The sequence below is a fragment of the Neodiprion pinetum genome, chromosome 3 (genome assembly GCF_021155775.2).
Source record: "Neodiprion pinetum isolate iyNeoPine1 chromosome 3, iyNeoPine1.2, whole genome shotgun sequence".
NCBI lineage: Eukaryota > Metazoa > Arthropoda > Insecta > Hymenoptera > Diprionidae > Neodiprion > Neodiprion pinetum.
The window spans coordinates 26,255,516-26,275,256 of record NC_060234.1 but is presented as its reverse complement, the minus strand read 5'-3'; the positions used below and the strand labels follow the sequence as shown (position 1 = coordinate 26,275,256).

The 19,741-nt window shown below is 38.6% G+C and overlaps 2 protein-coding genes across 6 annotated transcripts in view; one reads left to right on the top strand and one right to left on the bottom strand.

Moving 5' to 3' along the window:
- The window catches only part of Orc3 (origin recognition complex subunit 3), a 57,327-nt gene extending 51,167 nt beyond the window's left edge, over nt 1-6,160 (bottom strand). The window contains exon 1 of the mRNA XM_046618098.2: nt 5,857-6,160. Coding sequence (XP_046474054.1) covers nt 5,857-5,883 — 27 coding nt within the window. The 5' untranslated portion in view covers nt 5,884-6,160. The remainder of the gene's footprint in view (nt 1-5,856) is intronic.
- Fas1 (fasciclin 1) overlaps nt 1-19,741 on the top strand; it is a 224,839-nt gene that overhangs the window by 196,887 nt on the left and 8,211 nt on the right. Inside the window, exons 8-12 of one of the 5 annotated variants that reach the window (XM_069134648.1) lie at nt 397-663; nt 2,060-2,089; nt 10,861-11,075; nt 14,782-14,944; nt 15,629-15,773. In XM_069134648.1, coding sequence (XP_068990749.1) covers nt 397-663; nt 2,060-2,089; nt 10,861-11,075; nt 14,782-14,944; nt 15,629-15,773 — 820 coding nt within the window. Of the gene's footprint in view, nt 1-396; nt 664-2,059; nt 2,090-10,851; nt 11,076-14,781; nt 14,945-15,628; nt 15,774-19,741 lie in introns of all 5 variants that reach the window. The other 4 variants (XM_069134647.1, XM_046618092.2, XM_069134650.1 and 1 more) reach the window with 4 other exon arrangements.

Here is a 19,741-nt window from a genome sequence, read left to right as displayed (position 1 = left end):
CTTTTCATGTCCGTACCTTACGTTATGTTATGTAATACAACCCTCGTAAATTTAGTACAATTTGACGTCATTCGTATTCGCATACTTTTGTTGAAATTCTGAACGAGCTTTCCATCTTGCGCAAAAAAATTGACGAAGAAACTTTGAACGTAGAAAAATTAAAGGAACGTCACATTTTTTCAGTCTCATTGTCCGACAATTAACGATTTAAACAATTGAATATCTTTAGAAACAGATGATAATAAGAATTTCATTCTTCTCATCTGTACGAAAGAAAAATAATGAAAATTCGAGTTCCTCTTTGCACTGCAGATTTTGATCACAACAAGTGAAAAATTATTGTTGCGAATGACGTTGGATTTGAAAATCGTTTGACCGTTTGTACGAAGTGATAACGAAGGTTTTATCGTTAATCAGGACAAGGAGGACGGACCAGTTTACAAATTTTACGAAGCAATTATGGACGTCGGAACAGATTTCCTAAACGACATCACTAGACAGCGACAAGTTACGTTGTTCGCACCCAGCAATGCGGCATGGGAGGATTCGAGCTTGCAGCACATTCGCCAGGACAAGAAACGAATGCTGGAAATATTGAAGTTGCATTACGTGAGGGAGCAGCTGCCGCTGGAAAAGATTTTGAAGAACAACAAGAACCTCCAGGTTGGTAAAAACTGTTGAGCAGACTGTTTCGTATCGTCGGTTCGTCGTTAGCATCGCAATTAACTTTGCTCGGGGAAATTATTCGACGAAATGCAAAAATGCAAATACTACGGGGTAACGAGTCGGCTATAATATACCTACAATATCGGATTATTTGGAAATTTGTTTTTTCGATGGAAATATGAGAAAACTTTTCTCTACATTTCTTCCCTCTCCTTTTTATACAATCAACCGTTGCGTTGTGCTGAATAATAAAAAAAGTTTCCAAGGCTCGATGGATCATGTTGTACAAAATATATTTTCATTCTTATTTGAGGTGAAGATTAATCCGGGAGAATTTTTTATACAGGATTTAATGAAGCTTTGACGTATTATGAGCCATGACGGTATTCTGTACAGCGCGTGAGCTCTTTCGCGCGGGAGATTAAAAAGAATCACTGCAGCATTCATTAGTACGGAAACAGAATGGAATTAGTCATGTTGATAATTTACGATGTTCGACGAAATGTTCACAAAACAAATTGAAGCTGCATCACTTGAAAGGGGTTGAAATGTTGACAAAATGAAAAAATACCATCAAACAATTGGCATTTAAAGCTCAAAGAGCTTAACTCAAGTTAATTGAGTTGATCTTGAATGTATACAGATACATATGCTCTCAATACGGAAAATATATATAGAAACCAGTATTATGAAGTGAACAAACATAATTATTGATGTATTGATAGCTTTTCTTGATCTTATTTTAAAGTTATTGGATCGATTAATGATTGGTTTGAAGTTCATTGAAAAAACGTGAAAGCTTCGTTTTCAATTGTAACGTTTCAACCTTTTAAAGCGAGGCTGCTAAAAGAAATTATACAATAATTATTAATAACGAGAGCCATCGTTCGTCCAATTTCGATAAATACGTACGTCAATTCTTTACAAACTATTTACATTTTTCCTCAAGCTTGTCAGTTGATAAAAAAAAAAAGAATAACGTAGAATATCGAATGCGTGGAATTACAAACGATCCAACCATTGTCATTCGAAATTGTATTCATTATTTTTATGATTTGTAAAGAATGTAACTACGATCAACACGACTGATTTGTGAAAATGGAATGAAGAATTACATGCTTTTGGGTTTATAAAAATGGCGTTATAACGCGATTCCTCTGGAATTATTAATTAATGGGTTGTTTCAATCAAAATTTCTAGTTTCTAATACTTTGTCCTTTTGATTGAATAACTGTTTCATTTGACTTCTATTCAGCTAACTTCAACATTGCTGAAATTTCATAAAATTTTTTACCCCGTTCTTACGACGCATTTTTAACCAGACTGTACATGCGACGCATCCTCAAGTGCGTTTTACAAAAATTCGTCTACAATGCAAGATTAATTGTTTAAGATTGCAAGCATCGGACGAAAACCCTGGGAGGTAATAAAATATACAAATACATATCAGTTGGAATGCAGTGCATATTATTGGCAGTATATTTTTTACTCATTTTCTCTTCTTAAAAGAACGATCGACGCATTCTTTCTAGTATGAAAAGAACCATTGTCCTCGTCATTATTGTTATTATTTATTGTTTTCTTTCAAATCAAGTAGTAGAAACAAAACTTTTTTATCGACAATGTAGTGCCACGTCGGAAATTTATGTATTTTCGTGTAACGCTGCCTGTGCATGTCGATAATATTATACGCAAAAGCTCTGAAGTTAGAACAGCAGTATTCGCTGAAACTACAGACCAATGGAAAAATTACGAATCAACGTGCATGGATATAGGTACAGAGTTTTTGAACGTAGGTAAAAAATACCAATCACGTTATTGTTACAATATGTTTAGAGAACAGTTACCCCAAGATCCTAGCGATACATCGAATTCCCAATTTTGTTGAAGAAAATGTCAGCACGAAAGTTGGTTAGCAGAATATCCTTAATCCTGATGTCTCGTCGCTTTGATACGATTCATACAAGAGGATCTACTTGTTGCTTGTAAGGCGATGTTCTCTAATCGAACAGCGTTCTTCCAACGCATCAGCTCCGAAGTTAATATTAATTAGCCCCTGTTATACGTGAATATGAAATGGCCGAAATTCTACGGGCCATTTCGTCCCGAATCACCACATCCGTGCAGTCATATTATCGAAAATTCGTTTTACACGCTACGCGAAGAGTGACAAACCGGGATTTGAAACATAGTTTAATGACGCACCGACGCCTCAAGTCCAATCTTAATTTAAAAATAGCTCCGCCATTCTCTCGTAATAAGGTTCTATTAATATCGAGAGCATAATTAAACGTGCAGAGTTTCACTCAGCTCGCGTGATGAGAATAGAAAGTACTCTCTCAACTTGAGAGCTGGCTCTGTGTACAGCTCGAAGGCTAACAAGGTACCCTAAGTAAACTTTACCTGGCTTCATAGTTCAGCAGGTAGGTTATATCTTTCATCAAGGCACAAAAGCTCGCTGAATATGTGCTGCGAGTTTTTTCGCCGAACAACCTTTGCGCCTTTTATTACATAAATCCCTTTATCAGACGCTACGGTTAATTTATGTTCCATTCCATTTTGCCCTGATTTTTTGAAACGGCTCAGCTATTCATTTGAGCTCGGTTAAGGTAGGCGTATTGAAAAAACTGAAACTTAGTTTCGTTCAACGTCACTCTCACTACAAAATAACACATCCCGAACTCTTGGCTCGGAAATAACCGATAGACTAGAAGTCATTTTTCCTACCATTTAACGGCAAATGGCGCTCGAAAGTTTTCGCTTTATCGTTTGGACGAAAATTGAGACGTGGAGCTGCGATGCAGTCAACGAGTCCCTTTCTTTCAATATACACCGCGAGCGATGTAACTTGATATGTTTATCATTTTTACTTTCGATATTCGTTGCGCGACGTTAACTATCTTGTGTGAATATTAATTTACCAAAGTTTCGTTTCGTATGTGAAAATTTTTCCAGCTCAAATATTCTTCTTAGAAAACGTACTTCGTATCGTAGTTCTAAAAGAATTTGTTGCAAAGTAGCGAATCAGTAAGTGACGAATATTTAGATCTTTGGGTGCCAAATTTATACTTAGAAAAGAAGCTCTGGTCATTTTTAATCCAAAGCCTGTGAATGAAATTATCATTAATCTGATAATTTGCTTGATATAAAAACCTGTCACATTTGGGCTGCATAACGTGAAAGAATGTAAAAATTTCGTTGATATTAAACCCGTGCTGTTTTCAAAAGTCGACTTCGCTAACTCATTCCTTAATTGGAAGAAAAATATACTCCAGCAAGTGTATAATAATATTACGAGTATCAGGATATAATAGCAAAGCAGATAATATCGTAGAAATTAATGGATATAACCTAAGTACCAATTTGTAACTTATTCAACTCCTTGACTGGTTTGTCTGAGACGACTTGGCTACGTGCATGTATCGTACAGTACATATACTTCTAAACCCGAGCTTTTGAAACTGTTGAAACTTCAGCAGGTTTGCAGTATTGGATAAAGTCTCTACAGCCCGGCGGCGCAATATCGTTAAATACAATGACGTTTCACATCGAACGAATAAAATATGTACTCTTGACAGAAATCGCGACGATTTTCTGCAAGCCTCAAATATATTGTATTACATGTACAGCTTACGGTGCAATCAATATAAATTGCTTTTATTTTCGGATTGCGGCCAGGGTTTATAGAAAGAATATTGAGGTCAACTCATTTCTGCGTGTATAAGACATCGGGAAAGAAATTTTGTGTTATACAAAGGTATTGAAAAATTCCGGGAAAGTTCGTCGTGAGTTATCAGAGACGTAATGATCCGTGCCGGAGAAAGAAGAAGAAACGGGAGGGTAAGAAGCGTGGGAAAAAGTACCCAATCATGTTCCTCGTCCCGAAAGCTTCGATACCGAGCTAATTACACGGGGCTCGGAGTGGTATACATCCGACATCCGGATGTAATCTAGAATCGGTAGGTGTAGTGATAATTGGAAGGCGGTCGAAAGGCACGAGGAAAAGCAAGAAACGGGGTGCAATTAGGTTTTTGGAAATGGAATTAGAGGCTTGATGACCGAGGTAGGCAGCGTACTCGAAATTAAACAGTTTATGCTTGGGATGAAAAACGAGAGTGATAAATGAGCTTCGATTCACTCACACCCCCTAAGTACTTTCCTCTTTCTGTTTTCGTTTCATTATCGTTCTGAGCCTCTGACAATTACCGCTTTGCAGCTTTTTGAGTTGATTCGTTGATAACGAGCCGGCAGTCAACTGGCAAGTTATGACAGGCATGCTGGAGAAAAGAATTATGGAAAATCAAAACGAGCTTTGGTTTTTAACATTTAGGTAATAAACTTGTTACGGAAGCTTTTGTCAGCGACTTCAAGTTCACTCTTGCCAATTATTGCTTAGTTTTTTTACGACCGATGTGAAGCAAAATTGTGCGAGATCATCTTTCGCGCTAATTTGCGGCGGATTTTTCCTTGAAAAATCTGTACTTTTTACTGTATCTGGCACGAGATCTATAAAACGCTTGACTCGCAAAGTTTGATTCACATTTGAGGTATAACAGCAAATGCAGAGGCATGCTGCAGCAGCACCGACTATCGACTGCCAAAAACTGCTAAATATTCGAATACGGATGATACGTAAAATCCAGATCAATGAAATGTTTTTTCGTATAGAAATATCACTCCGCCAAAGTATTATTTTCACCTTTTATATTATTCTTTTACTCTATTTCGCTACCACTCAAATATCCGCCGTATAAAAAGAATATCATAAAACTAGAACTGAAATGATAGAGAGTAAGAAAAAAAAAATTCCGACGTAAAATCACCAGATAATTTTGAAAACCCTTCAAAAATAGACTGGAAAAAATATTTCAAAAGGCGATGGTGCTCCAATAAAGCGAAAATATAGTTATATCCAGTCATGCGGCAAGACCGGCAGCAGGATGACATTGCAGCTGTTATATTTTGATGAAACTAATAAATTTCACTGCCTGCGACGGTGAATATACATACATGTGTGTGCGTATATGTATACATACATGTATGTATACATATGTGTACGTATGGTTTGAATAAATCGATAGATGGAATGGTTTTGAACAAGTTAAATCTCTATTATTGTAATTTACGAATTTAGTCACATCTATAACTATTCTGCGTGGGTATAATGCGATAAAGTGAATCAGTACTCACTATTTTTCTTTCTTGTATCTCTTTCATCTCTCGTGGATATCCCGCTGAATGACTCTGTGGAAGTTACGAAATAAAACCGTTTTCCGGAAATTGTATTATAAATGTCTGACCAAATGCGGCTGACGTTGATAAAGTTGAATTTTGTACTAAAATCGTAATCATTGATTGCGGAGAACGAATAAAATATTCGAAAACTTTGTAATTTTTTTCGTTAATCAATATGAAAATATCTTTTTTTATAATTGTTGCATACACTGTATATTTCGCGTACTAGATTTTTTTTTTTTCTCGACACTCCGACGCGTAAAATTTCTCTACTGACTTCAATATGGTTTTCTTTACGCCGACGGAATGCATTGCTCAATTATACCTTTTATCGAATGATGTATCAATTACAGCTGGCCTATCAACTAGCAATTATGCCTATGTTCAACGCGTCGATATGTCCGTCGCGTCGGTTAATTATCCGAATTACAGCTATTGGGTACCGACATTCCTCGTATACAGTATTCGTAAGTTAATAGAAAAAAAATGTGAAAAGCAGAGAATTTTGCAACGCAACAGTTCGTACATGCAGAGAATCATTATACAGTCGGGTAATCAGGAAATCAGTATTACTGGTACAGTTCCAATTTAATGGTTATATATTCAGAAATTTAATTAGTAGTGCGTTCCGTGTTGTTCAGCGTTGCTCACCGCGGCATCGCTTAGTTACTACAGAATACTAATTTCAATTTATCTGGTAAACAATTATACGAGCTTCTACTCGATACCCCGCGAAATCGGTATCAGGTCACATATAATTTGGAGGTGAAATGAAAAACGTCGTGTAATGAATCCAAGGGAAGGATAAAAAATTCCGGAAAGTCACCGAGTAATAATACGTTCATGCAATGTATAATATGTAAAAATTTTGCCTCGTTCTTTCGTATTTCTTCTATCCTTTGATCAATAATCGCAACCGCTCCATTGAAATGACGAACGTTTTATTTGACTTGGTAATGCGAAATTGGTCGAGTAAAGATGAATATATTTAATATCGATTTAACTAACTTCGTGCAGCTTTTTATATATATAAGTATATGATATTGATATATAACTATATATATATTCAATTTATACCGCGCCATCGGTCGCGCCAATCTGTGCCAATGGCATCTGGAAAAGTCTGGTGCCAGGATTGACGTGACGTGATTGAGATATACGATTTTTTCCCCGCCGTTTGTTTGCGCAATATGTGGAGCCAAATTCGCATAAGAGTGAGAATAAATGACCGCAAAAATTCTGCACGTATCGATAAGAATTGCGGGATGCGAGAAGTTTTATTCAGCCTTCTTACAGGTAGATTAGTCGGCTAGAAATTTTTACTTCTTATTATTTTTCTTACGCGATAGTCGTACCTTATATATTTATTAAATAATTATTGTATTCGAAGATTTCTTTAGGCATACAAAAATAAAAAATATTTCAACTGTATTAACAAAAGCTTGGATGTCGATGTGTTTCGATGGAAGGCGCTTGAAAATTGTAAAAAATCTTGTAGATTCGTTCGATTTCACTTTACGTAACTTTGTTTTGCGCCGAATATTACCTTCTACAAAGTCACTGAAACAGTGTAGTCAAAGTGAAAAAGTGTTTCGTGGTCAGGTATAAAATAGTTTTCTGAATAGAATAACCCATTGTAGAGTGAAATGGAACGAATCTCCCAGTTTTATTACGAATTTCAAAGCGGTTTGAAAGCAAGGACGGATACCTGAGCATTTCTCGCCTTTTGTTTACAATTCCAGTATTTTCAGTGTAATTATTTTAAACGGAACGCTTGCAGCTTACGAATAGAATGATTCGATAAATACTCAATCTACGATACAATACGACCGTAATAAAGCAGATAGAACGAATCTCCTAAAATTCACCGCCTCACTGCAAGTTATAATCGCAAGCTGCGACAAACGTGGACAGTTCACGCGCTTGCAACGCCGTTCGAGATAATTAGACACAACGTCCAATTAGCATCGCGATACCCCGCGATGCGTTATGCGTGTTACCGTAGTTTAATGGCGCATTGAAACACAGTTAGCACCGCGCACGAGATTAGATATTCCGTCCTAAACACAAGGCAGGTGATCACGGTGCAGTGGCACTAAATTAGTAATAGCCGTGCGGCTCGTTCTTTGTCGAACGAGCGTATTATGACAGTCGAGATAGCTCTTCGTGCCTTACGCTGTACGTGCAGATAGAGTGTGTATGTATGTATCGCCTTTTCAATCACCATTTACCTATCCCGAGTCATTGGCCCGATAGATTATTCTCACGAAAGGTATAGGAATTGTTATCGGAACAGATTACAGACCTCGCCTCGGATTCTCATCCAGAACCGAAATCGATTTCGCCTTGTCGCAATACGTCGATCATCGAGTGACGAGACTGACGGCGTATCTCCGTGTATTCGAGATTTCATCGATTATCCAGTGCACTGCATTGCAGCACTGCAGCAACGATGCAAAGAAACAAAACATTTCACTACCGTTTTGTTTGTTTTTTGTCTGGACAGAAATAACAGAAAAATACTCTTTTTCAGACCATTTTACAACGTTTGCGATATACAATTGCATTTTTTTTTTTTTCTCGGTAACCTGCAAATACCGCGGCTGGAAGTTTCACGGAAGTTCACATTGCAAATTTACCTGCATAGGTATATTCGCCTGTTACCCAAAGGCAAAACATTTTCCGTCAAAAGCAAATGTCTAGTTTGGTATAATTAGAAAGAATTCTAGATCAATTAGATTCAGTCTGTAACATGTGTTTTTCTTTTTCTCGATTTTCTCTCACTGTCTGAGAAAAATATTAATTTTCTCATTGTAATGACGGATCGATCGATCGCCTCCTCGTTTCAACATGCAAATTCCTTTGTGCGATGTATAAGATGAGGCGTGCAGGTCGATACGATAAATTAATGAAATTCCCGGACTCATAGATCGTTGCAGCAGCGGTATCTAAATGCGATGATATTCACCAAGGTGCCTGGTATATAAATTCCGGAGTAATGCATCCAATTTATATTCTTAACGCACGGATTGTCAGACACCTCAAAGTGCGGACTATTCAGTCGAGATGGAGAGAGAGTAGCCTGTACCTTCGTTATCCCATCAGCATTTCAAGGGTTGTGTGCATGTGTGTGTGTGTGTGTGTGTGTGTCGAGTGCAGCGGAACGACGAAGGAGCGAAAAGTAAAGCATGCATAAAACACGAAACCCTGCAATAGCGAATTAACATGACAGCGGCTGCGCCGTTGAAGAGCGATGCAAATCAGCTGCGTGGTGCAGCTTACGATTGGAAAGAAGCTGTAACGCTAAAGTTGACAAATCATTGCCGAGCCATAGCATCGCAATCGCTTCTAAATGTTGAAATCACGTTACTATGATACAGGTATAATATTGAGCTTTCGTGACATTCTCATCAAAGATGTTCCGTATCGGCTTACGAAATCCGGATAGTTTCTGTCTAATACGTATCTCACGTCAGGATCGGGACTCTATCACGTTGATTGACAAGTAGAGGAGCTGAGAGCTTTCACCGTGTACCGGGGAATTCTGTAATTGCTTGCTTTGATCTTGTTCGCGCACGTAATTAATGCGGACATCGACAGCGTTGCAAGATAATCATCTTTGGTAAATTCACCACATCTTTTATTTAATAAAGTCATATATATCTGAGGCAAATTCATCTTACACCTTTAGGTATTTTATAAATAAAATTCTTGTCCATTTTCATCTTTTTTGCCATGATACGAAAGTAAGACGAACTGCTTTATTCTGAAACACAAGTAACACCATTCGACGTCTAGACTCCGATATAATTTTACGGCAGTAAATAATTCATCAATAATGTATTTCTGTAAAAAAAAAGGTTCGCAATTCACTTGTTACGAAATAGATGGGGGTTGATTCGACGAACGGTTGTCGAACCACCTCTGTACCCACACAAAATGTTATTTTGGGTAAATTCGGGTCCAGTCTCGTCGCTGTCTTCGATCCAGGAATGATGGAAGAAGTGATAATGAAATAGATTAGTTATATTTTTGATTGTATAAATGCTTTATTAGAACTGGGAAAGGTTGTAATTTCGTAACTAGGTGAAATGGATTAGGAATAGTTGGAATGAATATTTAGAGTAGAACCGAGGTTGAAACTTGAAATTGAAATCGGCTATACCAACGTCGGAATAGGAGCGTCTTTGACAAAGGATGGAACGGAAGTCGATTAGACCGAACATTGGAATACAAGTGGGCCTGAGACAAAGCGTACGAATGGACGAAAGGTGTGAGAATCCAGAATAGTGGGGAATAGAATTAGCGGAGTAAGGGCGAAAGCGAGTGACGTGAGGATGGATGGAAATAGGAGGACAGGATGGAGACTAAATGTTACTACGAGGAATGTGGAAGAGTTAGCAGGTAGAGTCAAGAGATTGTTGAAGAAGTTGGGGGGAGGACGTGTGCTCGAACTAAATTTTACTTGATCTCAACAAATTTTTCGTTGTTTTAAAATCATTCGCAACATCGCTAAATTTTTCTTTCTTTTTTTTTTTATGAATCTACAGTTCTTTTTGCTCGTTAAGTTCCAAGTATTTCCCGTTTTTATCGTTATCCTTTCGATGATATAGATGAAAATTAGAATAATCTTATCCTTTGCGGAGATCATTGCATGATAAGCTACGTTTAATTTTTTATCCGTGTGAATTCGTGAATGTGAAATGTGAATAATTTTGTCTTCATCTAGATAAATAATACTCGTTTTCAGCGGATGTGTTTGTTCAATTTTATGTTTCGATTCTTATATGCAATCTGCATGCGACGTTATAATTATATTGTCCTCGCACTAAGGACTTGCAGCAACATGCCTGTAAGAACGTGATTCAATGTCGTATATGACAATTTTTATTATACCTGTATACGTGCGACCTTTATTCGAACAGTTGCTGAACGTGCCGTTAATCTCAGATATTTCAGGTCGCAACGGCGGCTGAGCGAAAAAGTCTTTACTTCAACGTAGTTCAAGGACCGAGTGGGAACGAGACGATCACCGTCGAAGGAGGCGGCGTCAATGCAACCGTTATCACGCCGAACATCGCGGCTACGAACGGGATTATTCACATTATCGACAGAGTTCTCGGTGTTCCTTACACAACGATACAGGAGAAGCTGAGGACCGACCCGATGCTGAAGTGAGTACCTAGGATTATTCAAGAGTGGGATTAAAAAGGGATGCAAGTGGGATTTTTTTCAATTCAAGCGATGCGCGTAACTATACAGCAAAGAAAAAACAGCTTTTCTCAGCGTCTATCAAAATTTATACACCAACTTCCCTAATTTTAATTCTTTCCTGCAACTGACCAATTCACGTTCGGAAAACTTTCACCTCCGTTTCACATTTTTTAGCTATTAATTTCCCTCTATTCCGGTCGCAGGGTATTCGGAGAGAAATCGCTTTGTATTGCATTGCATTTCAATCAGGAGAAACGATAATTGTGCTTTTATAGTATATCGTCGGCGAAGCTTCAATGCGGAATAATTCAGCAGCCACATTCGATATAATTGTTTCTCTCGAAACGAATGGCTCAATTTGCGCACCGTTAACTCTCCTTTCAGAAACTCCATTGCATTCAAATCTCTTTATATAATGAATGCCATGCGACGAGACAAATCTGATTCGATATTATCTCGCTGCAGATCTTGTGGAAATTGTACTTAACTTGCTTTTCGCAACATGATATTGTCAGGACAAATTGCACGATGCATTAGCGGAGAAGAAAGAGCTTAAATACGTGCACTTTAGCCGTGTTCCTCTTGAGCTTTATAACCCTTTGGAAATTACGGTACAAAGGCTTTTTTTTCGAATGCCTTTTTCATTTAACTCTCCATGTAAAACGATGAAAATCAATCACGAAACTTGTCTATGTTATTTTTTTTTCCTATCGCTCGGCGTGAGGAAATAAGCTTATACGATATTATTGAAAATGAATGTCACTATAATATGTAACTTTTCCACATCGTCTAAGGTTACCTTTCTTCTCTTTATTTCTTTTCTTCATGCTCCCGGAGTAAGTTGATTTCGTCCCAATATTTGACGTATCACGATTATTTTCACTTCAGCTTTCTGGAGGAAAGGTTAAACGCTTAAATTATCATTTCATTGTTGTTTACATGTATTATTGAGGAGTGATAGAAATTTTTGTTTACCAATACTCATTTAAATTACGATCATTCAACCGAGTGATACGGAAGGTCTGCAGATGAGAAACATGAGGCAAAGAAGGTGCGCGTATTTCAGAAAAATTATCCTTCAAAGGGATCGCCAATTGATTCAGAACGGATCGGCCAAATGAAAGGATACTAATTTTAGATATTTATTTCTGGTAAAAGAAATTACTCACCGACCTCTGTCAAGTCTGAAATTTTGTTCGAATTATTGCGGTGTTTCACCTGATACCTCAAATAACACGAATTCTACACGAGAGTTTGTAACGTTGTAAAACATGAAAGTATATCATGTAATGAGAAATTTTTCAAATTGGCGAATCGTATTCTTGCTTGAGGGTGAACGGCGAATTCAAATGCAGAGGCAGCTGTACCGCGGACGCGAAAATTATTGGGCGAAATGGCATATCACGTATCGTCTGACCCGATGCTAGTTTCATTACGATAATAGCCATTAGGTCGACCCTACATACACACTGCACGTATCTCTCCGCCATCTATCAGCCGGCAATACGTTACCCACGACGACCACCGTGAAGCAGAAACTACGGGTTGCGTGTTATAGATTTAATGCCATTACCTGCTTTATACGATACGCCGGTGGCTGCACAGCAACTCGATGCGGTGGATGGATGGTGACGTCACCATTCCATCACCCTGTTAAACATCCAAACGAGGCAATAGACGCGATATCAAACGGTCCTGGTTCCTCGGCGATTTCGCTTTGCGAATTATACCCTCGAGCGGAGCGAATCTGTTTACGAGTCTTTAGGGTATCGGTGCCTATTTGCGATTCAAAAGACAAAATTCTTAAAGGGTGTAACTCCGTTAAGTCAAAGTTCCTAGAATGTACTGGAATGAAAAAATTTGAAAATCTGCAACATCGAAAGACGGAATGATCGAAGCTTTTCGGTTCTGTAAATTTCTGGCACAATGAAATTTCACCACTTTGATATTTATTTTTTTGTTTTGGATTTTCGATATTTTTACATTCGTAGTCCTGGACATTCATTTCTGAATTTTACTCTATCCTAACTTCATTTCTCGAACTTTTAGTCTATCGGAACTTTGCTCTATCGAAACTTGAATTTTCGGAAGCTTGCATTTCGAAACTTTGAGCCGTCGGGTTTCGGACCATTCGAAAATTCGTTGTTTCGTAAAAGTCTGGTTTCTTTACTTCAAGTTTGGCCGATAAATAATTCATAATTAGGTGCTTTCGGAACTGTTCAAATTCGAAACTTCAACCCCGCCCCTTTATAATCACGCAGATATACAGTCGAAACTAACGAAAAAAGTTCAGTTTTTCCATAAAATATCAATTAGCTACTAAATTCAACTGATCTGATTTCGATGTATAATTTGAACAATTTGAAACGCATTTTCATTGGAAAAAAATGGTGCTGCATTTGAAACAGACTCTGTCCAGTACTGTAATATCGTGACACAAATTTCTCTGCATGCGATAGAGAATCCTTTTACACAGAGGTATAACAATCGGTTTGACTGATTGTGGGTATAATTTTTCTCCAGCAAATATGCATGTTCGACATCTCCCGCCGTGTATCGTGATCCGAATATTTGCTCAAGTGGTAGAATGTGTCTTCTACACGCCTGGCACAAATGAACAACGGCGATTGCGGGCATGTATATTTGATGCAGGTATACAACCGCTAAACGCGTGAAACGTGCCAATTTTTCGAGCGCCAAAAACGCTGATGGCAAACTTTACTGCAAACGCGGTTCAATTCTAACAGCGGGTCAAATAATCGGTGCGTGCGGTGAACCGAAATATATAAACAAGTGGAATAATCACCGATCGATCTTTCGACCCACCGGAAACATGCGGTCCGACAATAAACTCTGAACACCAATCAACAAACAAACAAACTGCGCACATGCAAATCAAGGTGTTTTGCATTGAGTTATTTCTTTTTTGCAATTGTTATTATTATTCACGTTTACCCCTTTGAAATTTGAACCGATCTCCTGATCGTCTTAGGATTTGAATAACGAGAAAATTGAAATTGGGCGAACGAGATGCTTTTAACTACGTGGGGAAGTAAAGTTTTTCACATTTCTCGTCAAGTTATTGAAAAAGTTATAGCGTTTTTGAACTAACACGCGAATGATATAATTTTGCGACAGAATAAGACAGAAGAGGGAAAACGAAAAATTGCAGAGACCATCCAGGAAAAGTGTCATGCCTGTAAGCTAAATCTCATATCTCATGTCCTGCGTCTAATTTTTTTTTCTTACGTGCCTTGCTGCAAGATTTATAATATTTATCTCCTACTATCGTCCGGTGTAAATCGGCTCGAAATATGACCGATTCTAACGTTTTCAACAATCATTCTAATATATCTAGACAGATGAGAGAAACACCTGAACTGATTTTCCTGATTAAATATCAGTTTAACATTGTGTATCTTTGAAATCGGTTCTACAGTAAATTTACGCTAGTTAAGCCAACTATAAAATATTTACAAAAAAATTGTCCTATTCAATGTGAAATGGATTATTATATGACGCGAGAAATTTTACGAAGAAAGAGATTTCGGAATGCAATGGAGTATAAGTTGAGAATAAGTTGAGAAAAAAGATATCGAATTCGTCGATCCGAGTATCTTTCCTTTCTAGGTCGCGGGTCTTAACTTTATCTGTTTCGTTTTACAGCTCAACCTATTTCCTTGGGCAGCGGCGAGGTTTCAACAACCAACTGAACGACACGAGGAAGCGTTTCACTTACTTTGTGCCCCGTGACTTCGCCTGGAAAGCAGCCGAAATCAAATTTCCTTCGACTTACAAGAAGCTGTTTATGCCCGAATACTCTTACCACGTAAGACAGAACCGCTCTTCCATTCAATCGTTTCTTCCGAATAGTCTTATTGCCTCATGTCAATACGTATGCGGGGAAACAATCTGACATACCTAATATGTATACCCCCGTATGCAACAAAGGCTTACTTCCGGAAATACGGCTCTCAATATCATCCATTTTGATCCTGAGTCGAGTTACAAGATACCCGGATCCAGTTTGCCGTGATATTGAGAGCTGGTCGAAAGTATTGCGAAATAAGCAAATGTAGCGGTTGAACTCCTTTCATCGCGAAATTCAACAGAAAAATAACACGCTTTTTCTCAAAGTTATTTGAAAAACTAGGCGTTAGCTTATCTTGAAATGCCGCGTATACTGTATAACTGAATTAGATTTGAAAAAAGAAGTTTGTCCCAAATCCTTGCAGATTTTGCAGTACAACGATCACGGAACGGCAACTCTATCTTACTTACGGTATTAAAGCTGCCAGACAAAAATAGAAAATTTCCGGAATTTCGCACATGTAATTAGTATAGTTTAAAGCATTTACCTAAAAATTTAAAAGCCATTAACTCTTGAAAGTATTCAAATGATTTCGGAACGAAATTGAACCACTTTCGATGACTCGATCTTGAGAAGAGTCATTTTTAGCACGTCGACGCGTGGAAATGGAATCGATATGAAAAATTGATTTTCAATCTACAGGCTGAGCAGATATTGCAGCGACACCTGGTGGTAGCCGACCAGGCCTATACGATGGCGAAGCTGAAAGACATGTACTTCAATGACACCGTGATCCTGCCGACAATGAGAGATACCTTGAAACTACACGTGAAGGAAGTTGGCGAAAGTAAGTATCACCTACACGTATATAATATATATGTATATACATTACAAGGCCAGTAGGTCTTTATTTTAAAAACACTGCAGGAACAGGATTGGCCGGCACGTAGTGAAAAACTTTTCTTAAACTTTACCGTCGTCGTAATCGGTTAGTCGTTACCGGGTTACCGAAACTCGAAACTTTGGTCCTTCCCAGGATCCTGATTCGACTATTTGCTCTCCTGCATGCCAGTCACTACGTCGAACATTCTCACGAAGGCAAATTCTTTTGCCTGTGTGATGTAATACCTACGGAAATATATGTCGCGTGAAATTCTGATGTAAAAGTTTTTCTTCGATTAATCGTCGTTGTAAAACTGATCGTCATTTCAGGACGAAAACTGTGTTGTACACAATGAATAGAGAACTAAGGTAAAAATTTTGAGGCTATTGAAAAGAAGTACAGCTTTTCATACTGTTAAGGAAAATACAGAGAACGCGCTATTGCAAGAACGTAAAGTTCAAATAGATATAACGACACAAAGTTCGCACCCTGCAGCTTTATTCGTGTGAAAGTTTTTAATAGGATTTATTCTTTCAAATCGCGTTTTTTTTTCGTCTTCGCAGCTCTTACGTTCTACCTGAAAATTGTTATCACACGACAAGCACATTTTCGATTAATGACAAAAAAAACCAAAAAAAAAAAATCGAAGACAATCAATACAGTCCAGATTTTTAACTGTCGGACACTATACAAATTCCCATAAAAGCAACCCCGTTATTTTGGAAACTCGTTACTCGATGTACTAAACGATAAATGCAGACACTGAGATAAACCACGAATAATCCTTATCCTAGAAACGTAACGCGCGAGGTGAAGTTACCCTCGGTGATCTTCTCTAAATATATTCTATTTTCATCTCTTTGAAGAAAAACCACGAAGCACACATTCCACCGATGATACACCTTTCTCCCCTCATCGTCAGACAAGTCTCCTATTTCTGCGGGTATAAACCCGCGACTCGATGCCTCCCTTCATCTCGTCTCTTGATCTTTTTTACCTTCTCTCGTTCGGCGCACGACGGCGTATTCCTCATCCTCTTCCCGATCCATTTCTACATATACCCACTACTGCACGAGAAAAGCAATTCCCTGTCAACGGCGTTATCGATTTTGAAATTGACACAAAAATTGTTAAACGGTCCGTTTGATCGAGTAGATTCCAACGAATGGAGACCCGCTTACTGCCGTTGAATGAATTCGATAGACTACCCAGGCATCAATTTCCCCCCCGTTAACCCGACCAAATTATCCCTCTTTGATTTTGCTCGAATCGCGGTGACAAAAGCGAAGAACAAAGGGATAAAAAATGAATAGAAAAAGGAAGGAAAAAAAAACAAATTAAATTAAAAATTACGCGTCAGAAAAAACGGGACGCGATTAGGTGTCTCTTTTAATCGAATCTCTCTGCATGTACTTATCCGCAGCTGTATCAGAAAACGACGATGAGAGTGAGAGAATCGACGACCAATCGCAGGGCGAGTATGGTACAGCCGTTAATATCGGATGAAGGAATTTTCCAACCTCCGAAAGTTTTTTAACCTTGTGGTTTTAATCAAGCCACTTTTCTCCAAGTACAATCCAACCATTAGCGATATAATATTACTTAACGCACTACCTCTTCATCCACCTTTCGGGCAACAGGGATAACAATTTCACCATATCGCGGTACTTCAGGTCAGTGCTGGATATGGCCCGTAACGGGTTTAATTGGTTACTAAAAATTGTCTATAATACGTGGCATACAAATAGAGCTCGGAAGCGTTTAATCTTAGCGCCAAGTTTTGAGTGAGGCTGCACGAAATGCCCGTGACACTCTCCTTGATACTATTCTATGTATTTTACTAACCATAACAAGATAAGCTTCGTCACTCGGGCTGCTTCAGAGAATTTCTCAACAGCAGTAGCGCGGCTGGAATTCTCTGTCGGCTGGAGAACATTGTTCTCGGTGAGTCCTTCGTTATCACACCGCGAAACCGTGGCCTCGCCTCCCTTATGCGGGCACTGTATTCTTGAAGATTACATCTCGCGTTTACGCGTATACGTATACCAGACCAAAGTAGTTATCCTCGTACGAAAGCATGGAAGAAAACTAATAACTCTTCCGTCGTATTTCGCGTATACCTGCATACGACAAGCCCAAGTTCGTGCACAACGGAGACGGCACTTTCGAGTCTCGAGATAACATTTGTACCCCAGTCGCGTATACGTAACGCGCGATACACCGAACCGGTCGTGTACCCGTAATAATACAAACTATAAAATTCTAAACGCTATAATACGCTCCGCGTATCGTTCCAACCCATAACCTTGGGGTTCTATTAGCATTAAATGCTATCTGAACAACCTCCGTTGGTCTGCAAATACTGCTGTATCGCCTCTACTTTTCCGAGGAAAATTCCGATATTAACGGTCGCATAAATTCACCATTTATTGCCATTATCCGGTACCGGTAATTCTCAACTATAACGACAACTATTTGATGCAGATATTCATACATGACCAACATTTTCAACCTCGACTCTCGGCTGATCGCATTAATACTCGTTTTCGGTAAAGTGTTTTTCAAAAATCCGTATAACGACGAATAAGAAGGTAGCTCCTTCGACTCGTTGCACACCCTTCAACTACTCGACTTCAAGTTCAGATTCGTTGATGATCGAAGCACTCTTTGGCTCAGTTGTTGAACGTTTTCTCGCCAAAGACGTTGAGTGAAAATATTTTCTATGTTATGAGTGAATACCCAATGTGCAAAACTTGTTCTCTTATGTCCCCTACAAAAGCTCACATTCTGTTGATCTGATCGTTGAAAATTTGTTGCAGTCATGTTCCTAACAAAAATAGTCCATTTATTTTCACTAAAGCTATATTTTGAGCTTTAATGATGACAAATCCGCTTAAGAAAATAACTGGACAATGGAGACAGTTGTTACCGGGACTTTTGTCACATTCTCAATATAAATTCTCACCAACTGTAACTGCGGACATAATAAAAATAAGCCCGGAAAATACGGTACTAAACGTTTTCGAAAATATTACACGTCAAACTTTCGTTCAATGAAGTCAGGATAATAATAATAATTTTGTCAACTCTACGGCAATATATCCTAATGTATATATACATGTATGTACAATACGAGGCTAGATTCCTTGGGATCTCCTTTAAAATAGTTGGAAAACGTCGAGTTCCGTGGGAACGGTTGGATTGGCACTCGTTCTACTTAACACCCTCTGACAAAGTTGAGCAAAGCGGTGATAAATATTCAAAAGTCGTTCACGCCGTTGGTCTACAGCCTCAAGCTGGCGAACCTAGCGTAGATGGAGGTACTGCCCATAATATCCTTATTATATGTTCGCGTGTATAGGTATACTCGCGGAAGCATACGTGTGCATACGTATGGAAGTCCGCGTATACGTACAGCTCGAGTCATTTTATTTTTATCCTCGAGAACGCCATTTCGTTCCGTTTCCACGATATCCCAAAACCTTTTTCCCGCATGAGCCAGACGTGCAGATATTCGCAAGTCAACGCTGCGCGTTATGAGGTGCACGCACGCATGGGAAAAAATGTCAAAATAGGTCTGAGACGTTCCGCAATTTCTTTGGTGTTCGGAAAGTAATACCGGGATATTTATTTCTATTCCGAATTTTTGTACACTTTCGTAGTTAAACGTTGCACCTATAATAAATGTGTTTGGCTTCGCGAAAGCAAATAACAAGAAAAGTTTCGCGTGCAGCGGGCGAGTCGAGAAACGCGAAAGTAGACAGTATTTAGACACTCGGACCATACTGGCAAGAGGTCACGTCGATTTGCTCGACCCGTAAATGAGAAAACTTTGAGCAAATAAAGGCGCCAGAGTCGAGGGTATAGACGTGAAGATAATCACCTAAGGTGCAATTCTGTGACTCGAGTTACATCAATTATTTAATCAAGTG